Source organism: Vicia villosa, linkage group LG3 (assembly GCF_029867415.1).
Source record: "Vicia villosa cultivar HV-30 ecotype Madison, WI linkage group LG3, Vvil1.0, whole genome shotgun sequence".
Taxonomy (NCBI): Eukaryota; Viridiplantae; Streptophyta; class Magnoliopsida; order Fabales; family Fabaceae; genus Vicia; species Vicia villosa.
In genome coordinates, this window is record NC_081182.1 from 83114594 (window position 1) to 83136216 (window position 21623).

Sequence of the window (21623 nt, forward strand, 5' to 3'; positions counted from 1 at the left end):
TATATATATATATATATATATATATATATATATATATATATATATATATATATATATATATATATATATCATCTGCACATAATTTGATTCATCATTCTTTAGATAACTGCAATACTACATCTTTCTTTCCTCCCATCCTCAAGTTTTCACCTAAGGATTACAGAACACTTGTTAACTTTAAAAATTTAAGCGAATATACTAATATGATCAAAGTAAAACTCTACTTGTAGATCTGTATGAACCATTGCAAAAGCAACACAACCAATAACCATTGTTCAAAACAAACTATCAAATAAAATATAATCTCAAACTTCTACCTAATACTGTGCTAAAAATAAATTAACACACATAAATTATGGATTAATTTAACAAAACAAAATTAATGGAGGAATACTTTTTAGTGACGAAGAAACCCAAAATTTAATGTCGGGGAAGAAGAAAAAAATTGAATTTTTTTCCATCAATTAATCCATATTACAATGTGATTATGGTGAAAAAAATATAACATTAAGGTTGATTAATTAATTTTAATTATTAAGTATATATATAAAATATGGGTCATTCATTTATAGTATTTTAACTTTGTTACTTAGTGAACAAGAAACCTAAAATTTGATGTTGGGGAAGAAGAAAAATAGTGAAAATTTTTACATCAATTAATCCATAATTCAATGTGAATATGGTGAAAAAAAACTAATATTAGGTTGCTTATTTAAATTTATATATAGTAAGGGTCATTCATTTTTAATATTTTAACTTAGTTACTTAGTGACAAAGAAACCCAAAATTTGATGTCGAGGAAGAAGAAAAAAATTGATTTTTTTTACATAAATTAATCCATAATACAATGTGAATTTTACTACTAAAACACACAGAAACTAAATTTAACAAAACAAAAAATAAATTTCACCACTAATGAAAGGTTAGGTTATCAAATGATCAAAGCTAGTATCCAAAAATGTACAATGAGAGTTATCTTTCTGGCTTTCTACACTTCGTTTTCAAATACCTAGATATTATGGAATACTTAGGAAAGTATGATTCACTGTGATTTATATGGAGGAATACTTAGGTTATAACAATGTTTATATTTTTTATAGGAAGATGGAGATGAAACCGATGGACGGGGGGCTAGAAACAGTACGAAATTGAAGATGTAAGTAATAGCGGCAAAAAAAAGCTTGGAGTCAAACCTTTCGATTCAAAGCTTATAAATGTAAGTTGGTTCAACAAGAATCCGGTGTACCCAGACAACCAGATTATATATTCGTGATAAAATTCAGAAAATGATAAGACATGGAAAACAGAAAGAATCCGATTTTAATCCATCACCTCCTAAGTCTGACAGTGAAAACAGTGGAAAAACCAACACATCACCGCCTAAATATGACAGTGGAACTAGCGGAAAAGCCATCTCATCCCCACCTAAATCTGATGGTAGAAAAACCATCATCCCATCTCCGCCTAAATCTGATGGTGCTAAATCTGATGGTAGAAAAACCATCCCATCCCCACCTAAATCTAAAGGTGGAAAAACCATCATCCCATCCCCGCCTAAATTTGATGGTGCTAAATCTGATGGTGGAAAAACCATCCCATCCCCACCTAAATCAGACAGTGGAAAAACCATCATCCCATCCTCGTCTAAATCTGATGGTGGAAAATCCGTCCCATCCCCACCTAAACCTGACGGTGGAAAATCCATCATCCCATCCTTGCCTAAATCTGCTAAATCTAATGGTGAAAAACCATCTCATCCCCACATAATTCTGATGGTGCTAAATTTGATGGTGGAAAAACTATTCCACCGCCACCTAAATTTGATGGTGCTAAATCTGATGGTGGAAAAACTATCCCACGCCCACCTAAATCTGATGGTGCTAAATCTGATGGTGGAAAAACTATCCCACGCCCACCTAAATCTTATAATGGAAAAGCTATAGTTAACCTATCAAAGAGCAGATCTTCTACTAGAAAGACCAAAATACCCAAAGTTGTAAACATAGCAACAACCACTCCTAATCTTGAAAACATAGTAGCCAGTCTTGAAAACATATCAACTAACCAAGCTCCACCACCTGAAAATGATAGAATCACAACACTAGTTAAAATCGTTTCAGAATTACAAGAAACTATGAAAAAATAAATTGCTGCTTAGATAATATGGAATACTTAAGTCTGCTTAGATATTATGGAATACTTAGGAAAGTATGATTCACTGTGATTTATATGGAGGAATACGTAGGTTATAACAATTTTTATTTCTTATAGGGAGATGGAGAAGAACTTACGGATGGGGATGGCTAGAAACAATACAAAATTGAATACATAATAAAGGCAATGAAAAAACTTGGAGTCAAACCTTACGGTCAAAGTTAGATGAATGAAAGTTGGTTCAACAAGAATCCGGTGTAACCAGACAACCAGATTATATATTCGTGATAAATTCAGAAAATGATAAGACATGGAAAATAGAAAGAATTTAATTTTAATCCATCACCTCCTAAGTCTGACAGTGAAACCAGTGGAAAAGCCAACACATCACCACCTAAATATGACATTGGAACTAGCGAAAAAGCCATCTCATCCCCACCTAAACCTGACGGTGGAAAAACCATCATCCCATCCCCGCCTAAATCTGATGGTAGAAAAACCATCCCATCCCCACCTAAATCTAAAGGTGGAAAAACCATCATCCTATCCCTGCCTAAATCTGATGGTCTCATCCCATCCCAGCCTAAATCTGATGGTCTCATCTCATCCCCGCCTAAATTTGATGGTGCTAAATCTGATGGTGGAAAAACCATCCCATCCCTACCTAAATCTGACAGTGGAAAAACCATCATCCCATCTCCGCCTAAATCTGATGGTGCTAAATCTGATGGTGGAAAATCGTCCCATCCCCACCTAAACCTGACGGTGGAAAATCCATCATCCCATCCCTGCCTAAATCTGATGGTGCTAAATCTAATGGTGAAAAACCATCTCATCCCCACCTAATTCTGATGGTGCTAAATTTGATGGTGGAAAAACCATCCCACCGCCACCTAAATCTGATGGTGCTAAATCTGATGGTGGAAAAACTATCCCACGATCACCTAAATCTGATGGTGCTAAATTTGATGGTGGAAAAACTATCCCACGCCCACCTAAATCTTATAATGGAAAAGTTATAGTTAACTTATCAAAGAGCAGATCTTCTACTAGAAAGACCAAAATACCCAAAGTTGTAAACAGAGCAACAACCACTCCCAATCTCTAAAACATAGCAGCCAGTCTTGAAAACATATCAACTAACCAAGCTCCACCACCTGAAAATGATAGAATCACAACACTAGTTAAAATCGTTTCAGAATTACAAGAAACTATGAAAAAACAAATTGCTGCTTAGATAATATGGAATACTTAATTCTGCTTAGATATTATGGAATACTTAGGAAAGTATGATTCACTATGATTTATATAGAGGAATAAGTAGGTTATAACAATTTTTATTTCTTATAGGAAGATGGAGAAGAACTGACGGATGGGGATGACTAGAAACAATACAAAATTGAATACATAATAAAGGCAATGAAAAAACTTGGAGTCAAACCTTACAGTCAAAGTTAGATGAATGAAAGTTGGTTCAACAAGCATCCGGTGTAACCAAACAACCAGATTATATATTCGTGATAAAATTCAGAAAATGATAAGACATGGAAAACGAAAAGAATCTAATTTTAATCCATCACCTCCTAAGTCTGACAGTGAAACCAGTGGAAAAGCCAACACATCACCACCTAAATATGACATTGGAACTAGCGAAAAAGCCATCTTATCCCCACCTAAACCTGATGGTGGAAAAACCATCATCCCATCCCCGCCTAAATCTGATGGGGAAAAACCATCCCATCCACACCTAAATATGACGGTGGAAAAACCATCATTCTATCCCCGCCTAAATTTGATGGTCTCATTCCATCCCCGCCTAAATCTGATGGTGGAAAAACGATCCCATCCCCATCTAAATCTGACGGTGGAAAAACCATCATCCCATCCCCGCCTAAATATTATGGTGCTAAATCTGATGGTGGAAAAACCATCCCACCCCCGCCTAAATCTGTTGGTGCTATATCAATAGTTATGAAATTATAAAACAAAAAATCATTTGTAAAATCCATATCAAAACCTAATAGCCGAGAATATCACAAATTCAAAATTCAAATTCAGAAAATAAAAAATCAGATAAATCCTATTCAAAAAATAAATAAAAATCAAAACTTTTGAAATACCACAATGAAAGTGATCAAATACAACATAAAAATGAATTCTGAAAATCCATCAAAATAAATTTAAGGGAAAAGCTAACATGTGCCCCAAGGGCACAAGATAATGAGATATTTAAAGAAATATTCTCTTGGAACGCGTGCATTCAATATATTGAACCTTTAAACATAACTTGATTGCATTTAATTACATTCAAAATTTTCTAATTATAGTATTCATAACGTGTGCCCTTAGGGCACATGTTAGCATGACCCTAAATTTAAAATCAAATGTTTACACAAATCCAATTGCATTTAGGGAAAAACAACCACAACCCAGATCATGAGTTTTATTGGGAATAATGAAAAAAAAGAGATACTATCATACCTTGTTTTCAAAAAAAAAAGGATGATTCTTGAGAACAAAAGAAAATGGTGTGTGTGTGTGTGTGTGAGAGAGAGAGAGAGAGAGAGAGAGAGAGACTATAAGAAGAAATGGAACGAAACAATAAATCTAATTAAGAATTTTAGGAATGAATGGTCGGTTTGGTTGGTGATATGAAGAGGAAGCGTAGAATGGAGTAGCAAGAGAAAAAATAGAGTTAATGGAAAGAAAAAATATGTTACCTATTTTCATTGTCTTAGAAGATAAAAAAAATTATTATTATTATTAATGATGAGTTTGAAAGAGAAAGATACCTAAATTGTAAGTTGAAATATGAGATAATTATGGAGATATTTGCTTTGGAAAGCTGGAAAGAGAAAGAGACATTAATTGTAATTTTTATTTAAGGTTAATAATAATTAGTAAGAGGAAATGGCGTTTAGGGGTATGTAAATAGGTTATTTAACCGGTTTAGTTAGCATAATTAATTAATTTTGGTAGTACATTACTTTATTATATTAATAATAGAATTCTCGATAAATTATATGTGGGGTTTAGGGTGTTACATTATGGGTCAACTCCAAAAACTTATGGGTCGACTCCTACTGTGCAGTTTTTAAAAAAATATTTTTCTGTTGGTTTAAAGTCGACTCCAAAAACAAATGAGTCGACTCCAACTGTTGTTTTTGCAAAACTAAAATAAGTTTTTAAACTATCCAAACACTACCTTAAATGACAACAACTCATTTTACGAAAAATCTATCAATTTAATCCATTCTCCTACTATTATAGCACCCTAAACTCATCTATTACTCCATGTGTTCATGAAACAACACCACATTACAACAATATCATCATGTTCATCATCTCTAAATCACCATTAACACCTTAAGGTCACAACCATCAAATATCCATCACTAGCAGAATTTTATACATATAAAATCAAGGTAAATCAAATATCATTTCAGTCACACAAACATACATAGAAGACCACAAATCATAATTCAAACATTGATCTGTGAGAAAACATAACAATCATCATATAACAACTATCATAACATTACAATTTAGAATTATGAATCAAAACACTCAATCCTAAGGAGGTTAAGTGTAACACCCCAATTTTCCTCGTAGAATATTCAGAAAAATCAGAGTAATTCTTTTACAAATCATAAACATGCAATTAGGATGACACACGTCACATTAAATCATACATCACAAATATACTTCTCATTTTATTAAAACAGATATATAACACTGATATTCGGATGAACCCAAATTATACTTCATAATTATTAAACTTCGCATTTTCACACACAGTGAAAATAATTCATATACAGGTTATCAAAATAATGTTTACATCAATTTGTCATACCCCAAAATTTGCCCTCCTCATTTTATCCTCAATGATTCAAGGTTCAATGGACTATTCAAAGCAACATTCTCTTAATCGAGGGCCTCTTAAAACTAGGGTTTGCATTCTATCAAAGGAGTTTGAATCTCTAAGGCCTCAAATGGATTTTAAAGTATCTCATATGTCTCAAGTCATCTCCATGTCAAATATCGAGCTTCAATCCCAAGGATTTCTCATTCAAATGCTCAGGTGATCCACAGTTGACTAGTTTGACCTGAAAGTCAACTATAGCCAAAATACAGTCAAACTTCAAGACTTTTGGTCAACATCAAGTGCTTGAGGCTATATCCATTATTTGATCAAAGGTTGATCATGATCCATTAATAAAAACTTAGAAATGAACAAATTCAAAAGGTTAAAGTTAGGGTTTTTTATAGGAGAAAGTCAACTCAACTTTGACTGGTCATAACTTTCACATGGAGCATCAAAAATTTCTCAACCAAAGCCTATTTTGAAGGAAATTTGATTCTCTACAACTCTGTCTCTCACAAGCCAAGGCCAGAAATGAATCATTTGGGAGATATGGTACAAGAGATTATAGGTCCTCCAAAAAGTCAACAAAAAAACACCTTTTGGGTTAAAGCTCATAACTTGAGCATGGAAGCTTCAATTGAGGTGAAACCAAAAGGAGGTTTTAAAGGACTCTTTAAGCTTTCCAAAAAGTCCTATAACACTTCCATACCTTAAAAATTGAAGGAGATACGCTTTGTCAAAGTTGGCTAATTTGTTGGTGAAATATATGAAATAAAGAAGGACCAAAATTGATTTTTTACAAATGAGCCTAACTTTTATGACCCAATTTTATTCCTAAACTCATCAAGGAGTTCTAAGCCCAAGACCATGATTAATTGATTTTATTTGATATTTTATTGGATTTTATTCATTAAAATAGGGTTTAAATAAAATGATTGGAGAAAAATATGGAAAGATTTGGTGATGGTTTGGTTTCCAATCAGAATTATTCTCTAAATGACACATATTGAATGCAAAATTCGTGTAAAGGATGATTGGTGGGAGATTGAGTTCAAAAAACCAATTTTGGAAAGATTTGGAATCATATTTGTACCAAAAAAATCATTCTATGGATTGATCAAGATTGTGTCCAATTTTGGTACCCTAATTGAGTCTGTTATATATGTGATACAACCCTTATTCACAGGGGGGACGGGAAATTTGGCACAGAAAATCTATTACCAAGTGAAAAAAAACGCAGCGCAGAAAGGGAATGGTAGAGGAAGTTTAAAATGATTTCAAGCAATTCTGAACATCGAGCCAGATTTCTCAGAGCATTCTGAAGCCAACACGAGCATTGCCGTCGATCGGAGCGTCTAGAATCGGTCCCCACAACTCACGGTTCACCGTTGTTTTTTTTAGTTTAGATTTTAGACACAGAGGCATATTTAACATGATTTGATTGTGTATTTGTGTTTAGAATAAAGTTTCGAAGCTACTTGGATAGTTTAATTGAGTTTTGAATACAGGTTTAAAGGAGTGCCATTGTTAGGGTTTTTGCTTCTCAATTTGGGGGTTTCTGATAGAGGTAAAATTAGGATCAACAGAGATTACCATTGGACTCAGTGGCCGATTTCTAGTTGGTATGAGTTCTTATCTGGAATTTATTTGGTCATTATAAGGAGATTGAGGATTGCAGGTGTTTACCCAGAAATATGGTAAACAAGCGCTAGTTTCCTTTTTAAAGGTTACTTTTGCGGAATCAACTAGAATATTCCAGGACTAATTGCTTTAATTTGTTTATTACGTGTATCTAGTTTGTATTAAATGCAGCAATAACTTTAAAGTAAAAATAAACACTGAAATTAAAGGCTTTAAAGTAAATAAAAGCAATAAAAGAGCAGTAAATGTGCACTGAAAATGAGATTTAACGTAAAATGATTGCATAAATCAAACTGGTACGCATACGTACATTCCAAAGTTGCACTCGTCACTCATTATTGCACAGAGATTTGAGTTTACTTGTGTTTTGTAGAAAATGTGGACCCTAAACTGTTCCTATGGAACTTGCTTAAATAGTAAAAATAAAATAACTACTACTAACGGTCGACTGATTATCAGTCAACACGTGTCTTCGACATGCAAGATCTTCAACTGAGGGACCTCCACGCGTCCTGTGAAAACTGCCAGAAAACTGCTTGAAACTGCCTCTTAACTTCTGATGCCTTCCGACCTCAGTGCTTAACTTAAACAAAAACGTCTAAGTTTTTTCTGTTTGTTCTAGTCGAACCTCCATCTTGACTAAATCTAGTCGAACCTTGGTCAATGATGGTTTGTAGATAGTCGAACGACAGCTTTGACTAAACAAGACCTTTCAGTCAGATTTTCCTCTTTAGATTCTCTAATAATCTCAACTGTTTTAAAGATTATTTACCATTATTTAATAAGTCGAAATCCTAGGGTAACAAATTGCCCCCCAAGCGACTTCTTTCGACTGACTTTAGGAAAGAGAAAAATGGCGTTTCAGTTCTTTCTTGGATTTCGACTTTTGTTCTTTTCTAACGCCGTGATTACTTTGCACATCCCTAGGTACTAATTATTACCTAATTCTTAGGCAGTGGGCTATAACTACTTCCCACTTTCTGAAACCAGCTTCCAAAGAGTTTTTTGACATGACCTTTGATTTCACAACTTCTTTTTGCACGATTTTTTATGACGTCACTACAGCCTTATATATATGTGCAAGTTTCTTCTCATTTTTCTTTCTTTCTTCTCGTTTCATTCTCTTCTCAAACGTTTCAGAAAGAACACTCTTCTTCTCTAACCTTCAAACTATTTTCTTCTGAATAGAATGCCCAAATTGTCGACCATATTCAAGAGAAGGTTGTCGAAGTTGCTGAAGAGATTACTGAGGCTGCTCCTGACTCCAACCTTTTTAGCCCTCAACGGACTGATGCTTTTGGAAGTACCACTGATTCGGCTAACACTCCAGGTCGAAGTCGAACAGAGCCCCAAAACAATCCTATTATTGGGCAAGCTCAACCTGCAAATGTCGAAGCTGCTGATCAAGCCTCTCGTTCAAAGCAAGTCATCATTTCTCAATCCAAACAACACCCTACTGTTGATGACACCAACTCGAATAGTTCTCTTAGTCAAGAGGAGATTCTGGACTTGAAGAAGACCAATCCTGTAGAAACTCTCTTTCGACTTCAGAAGCTGCGACCAAGTTCTTTTGAGATTCCTGCTCAGTCGACCAATCCTGATGCTGAGATTGATGCTTCTCTTGTTGAAGCTATATGTCAGCTAAGAGCCCATCTGAACGAACCTGAGTTTCTCGCTGTTCTTGAGAGTTCTGAACATCTTGGTGGAGAAATTCGTAAAATCCTCGACTTACTAATCAAAGCTTCCTTCCAGCAGTTGTTGTTCAATTCTTCTTTGATTTTGAGGCGTACTTCGACCAGCTCTGGAGGGACCTCATGACGAAGAAGAACATTACTCGTCAGGCAAAGAACAAAGAGCGTGAAATGGAGAGGGAATGGGATGCCAATGCAGCTTCGACCAAAAAGGTTGAAGAATTTCAGGAAAAAACTTTAAAGTTTTCTGATAAGAAGGGAGAGATCGACAACAAGATTGCTGATTACAAGGCTCAAATTGAAGACCTCAACAAGAAGATTCAAGATCTTGAACAAGAGAAAATCAATTTGGCTCAAACTGAAGAGGTCCCTTCGCCTGAAATTGTTGACCTGGAAGTCTTGAAAGGACTTGGTCATGGTGAAAATGCCCTCAAGTTGGAAAGCAGCGTTCGACAGCTCAAACAAAATTTGTCTCGACTTGATTCTAAGATTGAATTTGAATCAGCCAAGTTAACCTATTTTAGTAATAACTTTCCAACTTTGTAATTTTGTTTTCGACCTAGCTGGCTATCCTTTTTGTAATGACTATCAACGTGCTCTATAAGAACCTTTTGTAATGATTGGCCAAATTTTTAGCCATTTTAATATAATCTTTTGGTTTTATTCTATTATGCGAATTTCTTGAAGTATAGGTTTATATTTTTTCAAATATTTACCTTTTATCCTCAAGATTCGACCATCTGAATTTAGTTCTTCAATTTCATATGCATTGTTTGAAAACACTTGCAAAATTTTAAATGGTCCTTCCCAACTTGGGGACCACTTACCCAATAACTTGTTCCTTTGATCCATGGGTAAAATAACTTTCCATACATAATCACCTACCATGAATGTTTTTTCTTTGACTTTCTTGTTGTAAGCTTTCGCCACTTTTCCTTTTGTCTTATTAACTTATCCAACGCTATTAGTCGTTCTTCGTCTAATTCTACTAGTTCATCTAACATCATACTCCAGTATTCATCAGACGAAAGACTGTTTTGTCGTTGAATTCTTGTTGACTGTAAATGAATTTCTGCAGGCAATACAGCATCATGCCCAAAAGTCAAACGAAAAGGGGTAGTATTTATTACTTCTTTTGGTGACGTCCGACAGGCCCAAAGGATTTGGTCGAGCGTTTGATGCCAATTTCTTGGCTTTTTTCCCACATGCTTTTTTATCAAATTTATAATCACTTTATTAGCAGCTTCGACCTGACCATTAGCCTGAGCGTAATATGGAGTGGATGTTAGCAATTTAAATCCTGTTTCTGCTGCAAAGGCTTGCATCTTTCGACCAATAAAAACTGATCCTTGATCGGTAGTAATAGTTTCTGGAATTCCATATCTGTAAATAATGTGTTTTTGTATGAAACTAATCACTGCTTCTTGATCAGCATTAACTAGTGGAATTGCTTCTATCCATTTAGTAAAATAATCTATTCCCACTAAAATGAATCTTTGTTGCTTAGAAGATGCAGGTTTGATTTCTCCTATTAAATCCAAAGCCCATCCTCTAAAAGGCCAAGGTTTGACAATGGCATGCAATTCACTGGCTGGAACATGTTGAATGCCTGAAAATTTCTGGCACTCTTGGCATCCTTTTGCATATTCAATACAATTTTTTAGCATTGTCGGCCAATACAAACCTTGTCTAAACAACAACCATTTCATCTTATGGCCTGACTGATGAGCTCCACAAACACCACTATGAACCTCTGACACAGCCAAATATGCTTCAGCTTCACTTAAGCATTTCCACAATACACCTTCAGCTGTTTTCTTGTATAAATCATTTCCTAATATCACATAGTTTAGAGCTCTGTATTTAATCTTTCGATCGGTTCCTCCGACTGGATTATTTAGGTATTGGACCAATGGGTTTCTCCAGTCAGAATCTGTCATATTGTCGATGGCAAAAATTTCTAAGGCATACAAATCTTTACTTTCAACTTTGTCATCTACCCCCCCAAATTTTGACGTCGACAATTGACCTAACTTGTCTGATATTTCATGAGTTTCTTTCTCTTTGATATCGACCATATCTTCTAACTTATTTTTAGAAGGGTTAATGAACTTTTTGGTCCCTCTAAATATTGCAGATTTCGTTTTTAGTCCCTCCAAAATTTTCCTTTAAGAAATCGTCCCTTCAAAAATTTTCATCTAAACTATTGGTCCCTAACGTCAAATTTGCTAGAGATTAGCTACGATTTTAGCCACCGATTAGCTACGAAATTTGACGTTAGGGACCAATAATTCAAAAAAAAAAAATTTAAGGGACGATTTCTTGAAGAAAAATTTTGGAGGGACTAAAAACGAAATTTGAAATATTTAAAGGGACGAAAAAGTTCATTAACCCTTTTTAGAAACTCTATAGCCAGAAGCAATCTGTGCCAATTCATTAGCAATGTAATTCTCAGATCTTGGTACATGCAAGATCTCGATATGTTCAAATTTCTCTAACAAGCGTACCACTATTGCATAGTACACTATTAGATTTTCTTTGATGCATTTATACTCTTTCCTGATTTGTCGAATTACCAGCTCAGAGTCACCTCGAATTTCAACTCGTGTTGCCCCTAAGTCTAGTAAGGCCTTCAAACCAGTTATCAAGGCTTCGTATTCGACCTCATTATTAGAGCATACGTCTTTCATTTTATAATGGAACTTTGTTGGGAGTCCTTTAGGAGAAATAATCAAGACTCCAATGCCTGATCCATTTTTGTGACTAGAACCGTCAAAATACAACTTCCAATTAGTTTGTTCGACGAGATTTGCAGAGAACTCGACTAACCCATGTTCGACTATAAAATCAGCCACAACTTGTCCTTTCATAGCTTTTAAAGGAACATATGTTAAGGAGAATTCAGTTAGCGCTAAGGCCCATTACCAATTCGACTATGCAAAATTGGTTTAGACAACATATGTTTAATAACATCAAAATGAGAGGACACATACACATCAACAGGCTTTATGTATTGCTTAAGTTTGTTACATGAGAAATACAAGCATAAACATAACTTTTCAATATCATTATACCTAGTTTCAGCATCCACTAAGGTTCGACTTAGATAATATATAGCTCTTTCGACGCCATTATCATCCTCTTGGGCTAACATACTCCCAATTGTCGAACCTGATGCGGCTATGTACAATTTCATACTCTTTGTCCTATTGGGGGGGTAACAAAATAGGAGGCTTAGTTAAATAAGCTTTTATTTGGTCGAACGCCTGTTGATGTTCTGGCTCCCATTTGAATTGATCTTGATTCTTGAGCTTCACGAGTGGTGAAAAAATCTTCGTTTTGCCACTTAGATTTGAAATAAATCGCCTCAAGAAATTAATTTTCCCCAACAATGACTGGAGTTGTTTCTTTGTTTCTGGCGCCTTTAGCTCCAAGATTGCTTTCGTCTTGTTCTGGTTTATCTCAATACCTTTCTTGTGAACCACGAAGCCCAGGAAATCCCCTGCATGGACACCAAAAGCACATTTTAAAGGATTCATTTTGAGTCCATATTTTCTCATTCGTTCAAAAGACTGTCGAAGATGGTCTAAATGACCATTTTCAGAGTTAGATTTTATTACAATATCATCTATATAAACCTGCATAAACTTGTCAATAAAATCATGAAACATGGAATTCATAGCTCGTTGGTATGTAGCTCCAGCATTTTTTAAACCAAAGGGCATTACTACCCATTCATAAGTTCCTAAAGCACCTGGGCATCGAAACGCCGTTTTAGATACATCTTCGTCAGCTATAAAAATTTGGTTATATCCTGAATATCCATCTAATAAACTGAGATATTCAAATCCGGCTGCAGAGTCGACTAACATTTCAGCAACCGGCATGGGATATTCATCTTTAGGGGTAGCCTTATTTAAATCTCTGAAATCTATGCATATACGAAGGCTACCATTTTTCTTTATTACAGGCACTATATTAGCTAACCATTCGACATACCTCACAGTTCGAATAAACTTGCTTTTCAGCAATCTTTCAATTTCTACTTTGATTTTTTCCATAACCTCTGGCGCAAATCTTCTAGGAAGCTGCTTGATAGGTTTCTTACCTGGGTTTAATGGTAGTCGATGCTCCACCACATGTCGACCCAACCCAGGCATTTCATGATAATCCCAAGCAAAACAATCTTTATATTCTTTCAACAGTCGAACCAACTTGGTCTTTAGGTCAGTTGTAAGTTTTGTACTTACATAAGTAGGTCTTCTAGTGACTCTGTCACCTAAGTCAACTTCCTCAAGAGGATCTCGAGCTTGCATTCTTTTTACCGATCCTAATGGATCCATTTCGAAGCCTAAAGGTTCGTCATCGTATATCCCATCAAACCTTTCGACCTGGTGATCGATTTCCTGATTGTTTGCATTTTTTACCATCATGGCCTCAATGGCCATATTTTTCTCTAATTCGGCTTCTAAAGCCGTTTTTCTCTGTTCTCGGCCAAATAAGCCGTTATTCGAGCCAGATATTCTGACTCAGTGGTCATCATCTTTGACTGTTGTCTTCTCCTCTGGAGGACTTTCATGATTCAATGGTTCATTAGGATCTTCTTTATTCCAAATGAAACCATAATTTGGGTCCAAGTTCAGATACTTAGACACGCTTTCATCAGAAGAATACACCTCTTCTGCTTTGTAGCAAGGGGCTACATTTTCCAGATGCTGGTCGAAATGCTTGCGACCACTCTCAGTTTTGTAATAGCTTTGGTCAGCTTCAACATTTTCCACTATACCATCTGGCCTCCAAATGGCCACACGCTGATGCAAAGTAGAGGGAACTGCCCCTATACCATGGATCCATTCTCGACCTAGAAGTAACTTGAAATTGGCTTGAGATGCAATCACCATAAAGATGGTTGACCTGACAGTCGAACCAACAGCTAATTTCACCTGAATTACTCCAAGTATTCCACTTGTCTTACCCTCATAATCAGACAACACCATATTGTGGGGTCTTAAATCTTTGTCAGATTTTCCCACTTTCTGAAGTGAGGAATAGGGCATTAAGTTCACAGCAGCCCCACCATCGACGAACACTTTGTTTATTGGAACCCCGTCCACTTTTGCCCTTATGAATAAAGGCTTCAAATGATACATCATTCCTCGACCTGGCTTCTCAAACACAGCCTTTTGTTCTTCCACTACTCCTTTTCCCATTACATAATAACAAACAGGCGTCTCTTCTACATTCTCGTCAGGGAGAAAATCATCTTCATTCTCAGACACCTCAGATACTCTGTCGAACTATGCTGGAAGTATAGATACAATTCCATAGTCAATTAACAACTCATCTGACTCTATGTCAAAGTTGTCGTCGACCTCTTCGTCTGACAGTGGAGAATACTCAGGCTCTTTTTCTGTATTGAGAATTGGAGCATCATCATCGACTAATTCTTTGATAAGTTTCTTTCCTAGGATCATTCCTGCAGCCAATCTCTCATTTGCCACTTTGGCCTGCTCTTCAGTCAATCTCCTCTAAAAAGGTTTCGGCTGGTAGTGAGAAAAACCTGCCTGCAACATCTTTGAGTTTTCCTGGCCATTCTTATGGCTTCTTTGGTAACGCCTCCACTGCGTTCGAGTCATAGGATTCTTTCCTCTGTAGTTTGGAGATATATAGTCTTTCCTCTTAGATCCACTATCAGTCCAAGAGCCTTCAGCATTTGCTCTAGTACCTTGGATCTGCCATTCTGGACGTTTACCTCCTCTGAAGTTAATGGGTTTCACCCACTTTTCCTCAGGGACATCCGTCTTAGGTCGAAAAGTCTTTGGCTTCTCAAACCTTTTCCTGTACTCTCCAGCCCTTCGACCACTGTTTTCTCCTGTATACATGAATTGACGATTCTTGCCTCGACGAGGGTCGAACCTCACTTTGTTTGTAGCATCAACATTGAAAACAGCATCACACCTCGGACATAATCCAACTTGAGAGTTGTTGTTATGACACCTCTCAAGGAATTTCAAAAGGCTCTCGTTTGGTTCAGGATAGACCATGTTCAAGATTTTGCCATCAGTAGCACCATCTTGATTTCCGCCGAAACCATCAGTAGTTTCGACCATCATCACATCAGCAAGCTCAATATAGTGAGCCTCTTCGACTTGCAAGGGGTCAGTATCCACTTGCATTGATGACTTTGGCTTTTCTCCAAACTGTAACCTTCCTTCTTTCAAAGCTTTCTGCACCAAATCCCTGAAAAGAACACATTGAGAAGTCTTATGACCCAGGAAATTATGAAATTTACAAAATCCTCTTTTTTTTCTTTTGTTCAAGAGGAGGATTCTTAAGTCCTGGGGGTACTATGATTTGCCCATCAGTTACTAACAAATCAAATATCTCATCACATTTTGTTATATCAAATGAATACGTTTTACTAGAAAATTTATCATTTTTATTTTCGATCGGATTTTTATCTTTTGAGGGCTTGAGTAATTTACAAATATATGGTGGTCCCGGCTTCAATTCAGCCACATTGACCTCTCCCTCTTCGTATTCACTATCACTATCAGAGTCGAACTCATTTGTAGTAACATAAGCTATCTTTTCTTTCTTATGATATTTACTAACTCTGGCTTTTTCAGCTTTTAGCCTTTCGACCTGGCGTACTCTGTCTGCCAGTTGTGCCATATCCCTTAAATGTTGGGTATCTAATTTCTTCCTTATGGAATAATCTAACCCACCTGCAGCCATTTCGACTAACTCATGTTCAAGAATTTTTGTGAAGCATCTGGCTTTCAGTAACCTAAAACGATTTAGATAGTCATCGACTGGTTCTGTCCCCTTTCGCCTAACTCCAGCTAACTCTTTCAAACTAATCTTCGACTGACCCATATAAAATTGCTCATGAAACAATCGTTCTAATTGGTTCCATGAGAACAAGGATTGTGGAGATAAGGTCGTGAACCAAGTAAACGCATTTTTTGTTAACGAACTTGGAAAATATTTCATCTTTAGATTTTCATTGTTTGCTATTTCTCCAGCCTCTGTCTGGAACCTAGCAATATGTTCGACTGTCGATTCGCCAGTCTCACCAGCAAATTTGGTGAATTTTGGGACTTTCCAACCCCTAGGCAATTCTGTTTGCCTTACATATTCTGACAATGGGGAAACAAAATTTGGTCTGTGCAAACCTACATTTATTCCATTCTGAACTAAGATTTGTTCGACTACGTTCGAGATATTATTGTGCCCAACATTGACATCTTGCTGGATATTTCTAAGAACCTGATCAGCATCTTGATGCCTTTGTACTACTCTAGGGATTTCTTGTTCAATTTGTTCCCCATTTCTAGGAGTTTCAACTACTCTAACATTCGACCCTTGTGGAGTCGAAAGGTTTGGTTGTGGGGGTGCTCCAAAGAAATCTGCTATTCTGGCCATTTGTCTAGCCAATATTTCATAACTTTGGTTCGTGTTGTTTATCATGGGAGTAAAAATAGTTCCCATTTGTTGAGTAAGGGCATTCACCATTTCATGATTACTTTCGTCTATTTGTTGTCGAATTGACAACATTGACGTAGTACTTAACGATGGCAAAGCCTGGTTATTGTACCCTAAGCCCATAGGTCGACCCCCTGAATTTGATGTGCTTGTTGCCATCATGCTGTCGGAATATAATGAAGGATTTGTGTGCAATCCTTGCATCATAGACGTAGGCATTCCAAACTGAGGATTAAAACCTGGTGGAGGTAGCATTCCATGAAACGGCGGTCGTAATGGGTTAAATGGTGACCGTACATTCATTGGTGATGATACCAATGTTGCTGCCGTCGATCCACCAATATTTGTTGTTCTAACTGGGGACGAATTTGCAGCATTTTGTGATGTTGTTCCGGTTAGAACAACTCCTTGATTTCCAGAAAGGTCAGAATCATTTGCATTAACTTCAGACATGCTAGTTAATTTTCGACCACTTCTTAGAATCATACATAACTATTGCACTAACAAATATAAAACAAACAGCAATTGAAGGGTCCCACTGGGCGTGCCAATTTGTTTACCCAGAAATATGGTAAACAAGCGCTAGTTTCCTTTTTAAAGGTTACTTTTGCGGAATCAACTAGAATATTCCAGGACTAATTGCTTTAATTTGTTTATTACGTGTATCTAGTTTGTATTAAATGCACCAATAACTTTAAAGTAAAAATAAACACTGAAATTAAAGGCTTTAAAGTAAATAAAAGCAATAAAAGAGCAGTAAATGTGCACTGAAAATGAGATTTAACGTAAAATGATTGCATAAATCAAACTGGTACGCATACGTACATTCCAAAGTTGCACTGGTCACTCATTATTGCACAGAGATTTGAGTTTACTTGTGTTTTGTAGAAAATGCGGACCCTAAACTGTTCCTATGGAACTTGCTTAAATAGTAAAAATAAAATAACTACTACTAACGGTCGACTGATTATCAGTCAACACGTGTCTTCGACATGCAAGATCTTCAGCTGAGGGACCTCCACGTGTCCTGTGAAAACTGCCAGAAAACTGCTTGAAACTGCCTCTTAACTTCTGATGCCTTCCGACCTCAGTGCCTAACTTAAACAAAAACGTCTAAGTTTTTTCTGTTTATTCTAGTCAAACCTCCATCTTGACTAAATCTAGTCGAACCTTGGTCAATGATGGTTTGTAGATAGTCGAACGACAGCTTTGACTAAACAAGACCTTTCATTGAGATTTTCCTCTTTAGATTCTTTAATAATCTCAACTGTTTTAAAGATTATTTACCATTATTTAATAAGTCGAAATCCTAGGGTAACAGCAGGGCTTTAGCAACGAAGGGGAACCGTGGCTATAGGTCTGTATTTTTCCAGAAAAATTTACAGGTTGAAGAAGGAGCTGGGCGCGGGAGAAGGTTCTTTTTTTTAAATTTTTTTTGATTCGATCGTGTTTCTATATTACTTCCCGCGTGTGCATCGTTAACAGCAAGCGAGACATGGCACAATGGCAAAAGAGAAGCGCTTTAGGACTTCAAGCATGAGGGGAGGGGTTCGAGTCCCACCTCCGGCTTACCATACGCCTCTAGCCATCAACCGTTAGATCGTCCGGGAAGCAGATCCAATGCATCAGGTTTGAAGGAGTACCAAGGGCATTCAAAGGTTGGCACACAGGATCCACCCCAGGTTTATTTAATCCTTTTATTCCTACTATTAATTATTTTATCTATAATTCTAGGATTAGATTTAATTAATTTATTTAAATTAGGATTAGCATATAAATTAGGGTTAGGGCTATAATTAGGGTTTAGAATTATTTAAAATTATCTTCCCGATTATTTCGATTATCGATTTAATTTATTTAATTAGTTTTAACTATTAAATCATAAAAACCTAGGAAGGTTATCAACGCTTTAGGGTTTGCCCAATCCTACTGGCCCTTAAAAAAATTAACCCTTAATTAATTTTCTCCTCGATCCGACTATATCTATTAGTCGCATTGGCGAGAAATAAATTTAATCTAATATTAATTTAATTAATTCTTGACTAATTCTCTCCTCGATCCGACTAAATCTATTAGTCACATTGACGAGAGATAAAATAATAATAAAACATTAATATTGAAATTCATTATCATGTAATAACCAAATCTATTGGTTATGAGAGATAATGGTGAAACTTATAATTTAATTATACAAAATTAAAATACACTTCATTTGCTGCTCGTGACGACCGAATCTATCGGTCAGAATGGCCAGCAATACACTATCAAATTCGTTAATTATAATGATCAAATCTATTGATCATCGCACCTAACGAAAACACATCAAACCAGGGTTGTACGCCCAAATCTTAAAACATTCCTTCAAACCATGGATTTTCATCACCTCGATCAGGCAACTCAAAATGCCTTCCAAATCACAAATTCAAAAACTACGATAGGCCATTCAAAAAGCCTTCAAACCATATCATATTAAATTCAAAGGTGTGCAACCCTGTGGCCGAACTACGTTGACTCTGATTCTCCCTAAGGAGATACGTAGGCACTTGGTAACAAGGTGAGTCCCCTTCCCCATAAATCTCATTTTTTCCCGATTCATTTCCTTGGCTATTAAACCTTAATAATTATTATCCATAAAACTTTACCTTAGACTCAAAACCATAGGAAAGGGTTAAGGGTGCCTAACACCTTCCCTTGACCTGATTATAATAATCTTACCCAGATCTTTACACTGCGTAAGGTTTCCTATTCGCCCTGGTAGAATAGGTGGCGACTCTAAAAGTCTTTAATTTTTAGGGCAGGTTGCTACACAATTCATAACAACTAAACGTTCATCCCCTCCCGAGTGTTACGTATCAGAGCAAGAACCGACTCAATAGAAGCAACGGAAGACTAACAACTTCCAAGCTATTTCGAAAAGCGCACTAATCTTCTTAACCTGCATGTTACCAACATAGGGGTAACGTTCAAACAGAAGGGGTGAGATATCTAGCCATATAAACAAGAGTATGATAAACAATATGCATTGGAGTTCGAGTATCATAAAATCACCACTCCACAGCATTAACATCGCAATTTGCATCATAATATCCAACAAGTGGTTCACATCATAATTCAAGTCACAATACCTCACATACATTCATAAAATCAAGTCACAACACTTCAAAATTAAATCACACTTATGCAAAACAAAATGCGACACTAACAATGTACATGCATGTGGTACCCAAGGCTTCAGCCCCCATCGCCAATTGCCAATTAATAGAGGCATCAACAAGGCATAAACCTTCATCACAGTTTGCCAATCCAGGCCATCACAGAATTATGTAATGCATGTGACTCGACACATGCAACATCACATCACAACATTAATCATTCATCACGAAGGCATAAGCCTATATCATCATTGTTACCAATAATTAGAGGTAACGCATCGTCACTAAATGTTTTGCACATCACAAGGTTAACAGAATAATAACACCACAACGTCACTGGCCATTGGCCTACAACTTCATATCAGCACGGCACGACAACAAAATCAACAACAGAATCAACAACAAAAGCAAAACATCATAACAATACATCAACGATGGCACAAACATCACAATAAATCAACAATGAATAATTCCAAGGCAATTCACATAATTTCAACAAGTATTCAGCCCAACAATTCAACCAAAAATAATTGACATGCATTCCGTAATTATTCAGACAATTTTCATCCTAAACTGGTTAATTAAATTATCGGTTAAAAATTATTAATGTCCCAGTTTCGGCATTGTTTTCATTCACTCTCTCATTACGGCTAATATATCTCTATCGCTAGAAATTGTTTCTACTGTCAAAATTCCAACTACATTACGAGTTATATTTTCATGCTATTTCTCTGCTACTGTCTAGTACTTACACTTATATATACCAACATCTACTACTGATACTTTTGTTTCTTTTATATTTAACTTGCACCTGCTATATCGAATCACCTGCTAGTGTATGTCATATAATTCACCTGGTTACTATACTCAACACTCTACCAAATTCATTCCACTCATCCTATAAAAATTCATTTTTATTATTACTAAGTATTATTTCTGAAAGTAGTGTGAATTGAAACCATGTTGCAGATGCTCATCTAACAGGAAAATGATAAGATTGATTATGTGGCCCCCATCCCTATAAAGAGTGGCGCCCGCCCCCTTTCTTAACACATGGGGCACTTAGTTTTGGCCCCCCACACACAATGGCGTCCTCCCCTTAGCCATGTCCCCCGCCCCTCAACTCCCTCGTCCCTTAAGTATGGGGCGCCCGCCCTTTAAGGGTGTGGCCCCCCGCCACCAATTCTTCTTCTCCTCTAATTCCTCTTCTTCTCATTAGTTCTATTTCATTCCCAATATTTTATTTCTCCATAATCGATTAAAGGTGGATTCCCAGGATTTCACTCATATAGAAAATTACTCAACACATTTTATCGATTCAATTAACTCAAGTACATCATTTGCAGACTCACGAATTAACATACATTCAGCAACATAATCGATTCAGCACTAAATTTTTCAAAAACTTCATAATTACACAACATCATAAATATACACAACACCGAGATGATTTTTAACCCAATTGTTCATCATTCTTTAAAACATCGAAACAACCACAACAACACAGATGATAACAATACCAATCACAATAATAATTTTATCAACCCAACCCTACATATGATTTATCATAATCCTGATTATAGAGATCGAAGCCCACCCTTACCTTGAATTCAAGGCCGCTCTATAATCTCC

At 36.3% G+C, this 21623-nt stretch overlaps 2 protein-coding genes across 2 annotated transcripts; one reads left to right on the top strand and one right to left on the bottom strand.

The window, feature by feature from the left end:
* The first annotated feature begins 1286 nt into the window (after positions 1–1286).
* On the top strand, positions 1287–3000 carry LOC131658425 (uncharacterized). Its single transcript, XM_058927720.1, has 2 exons — positions 1287–1826; positions 2476–3000. The coding sequence occupies exons 1-2, from the start codon at positions 1287–1289 to the stop codon at positions 2998–3000; spliced, it is 1065 nt and encodes a 354-aa protein (XP_058783703.1).
* An 8738-nt stretch (positions 3001–11738) lies between these two features.
* LOC131658426 (uncharacterized) lies at positions 11739–16884 on the bottom strand (the record flags this gene model as incomplete). Its single annotated transcript, XM_058927721.1, has 4 exons — positions 11739–11910; positions 15505–15660; positions 15710–16030; positions 16130–16884. Coding segments are annotated over 4 exons (1404 nt in total), but the record flags the coding sequence as incomplete, so codon positions are not given.
* Positions 16885–21623: the final 4739 nt, after the last annotated feature.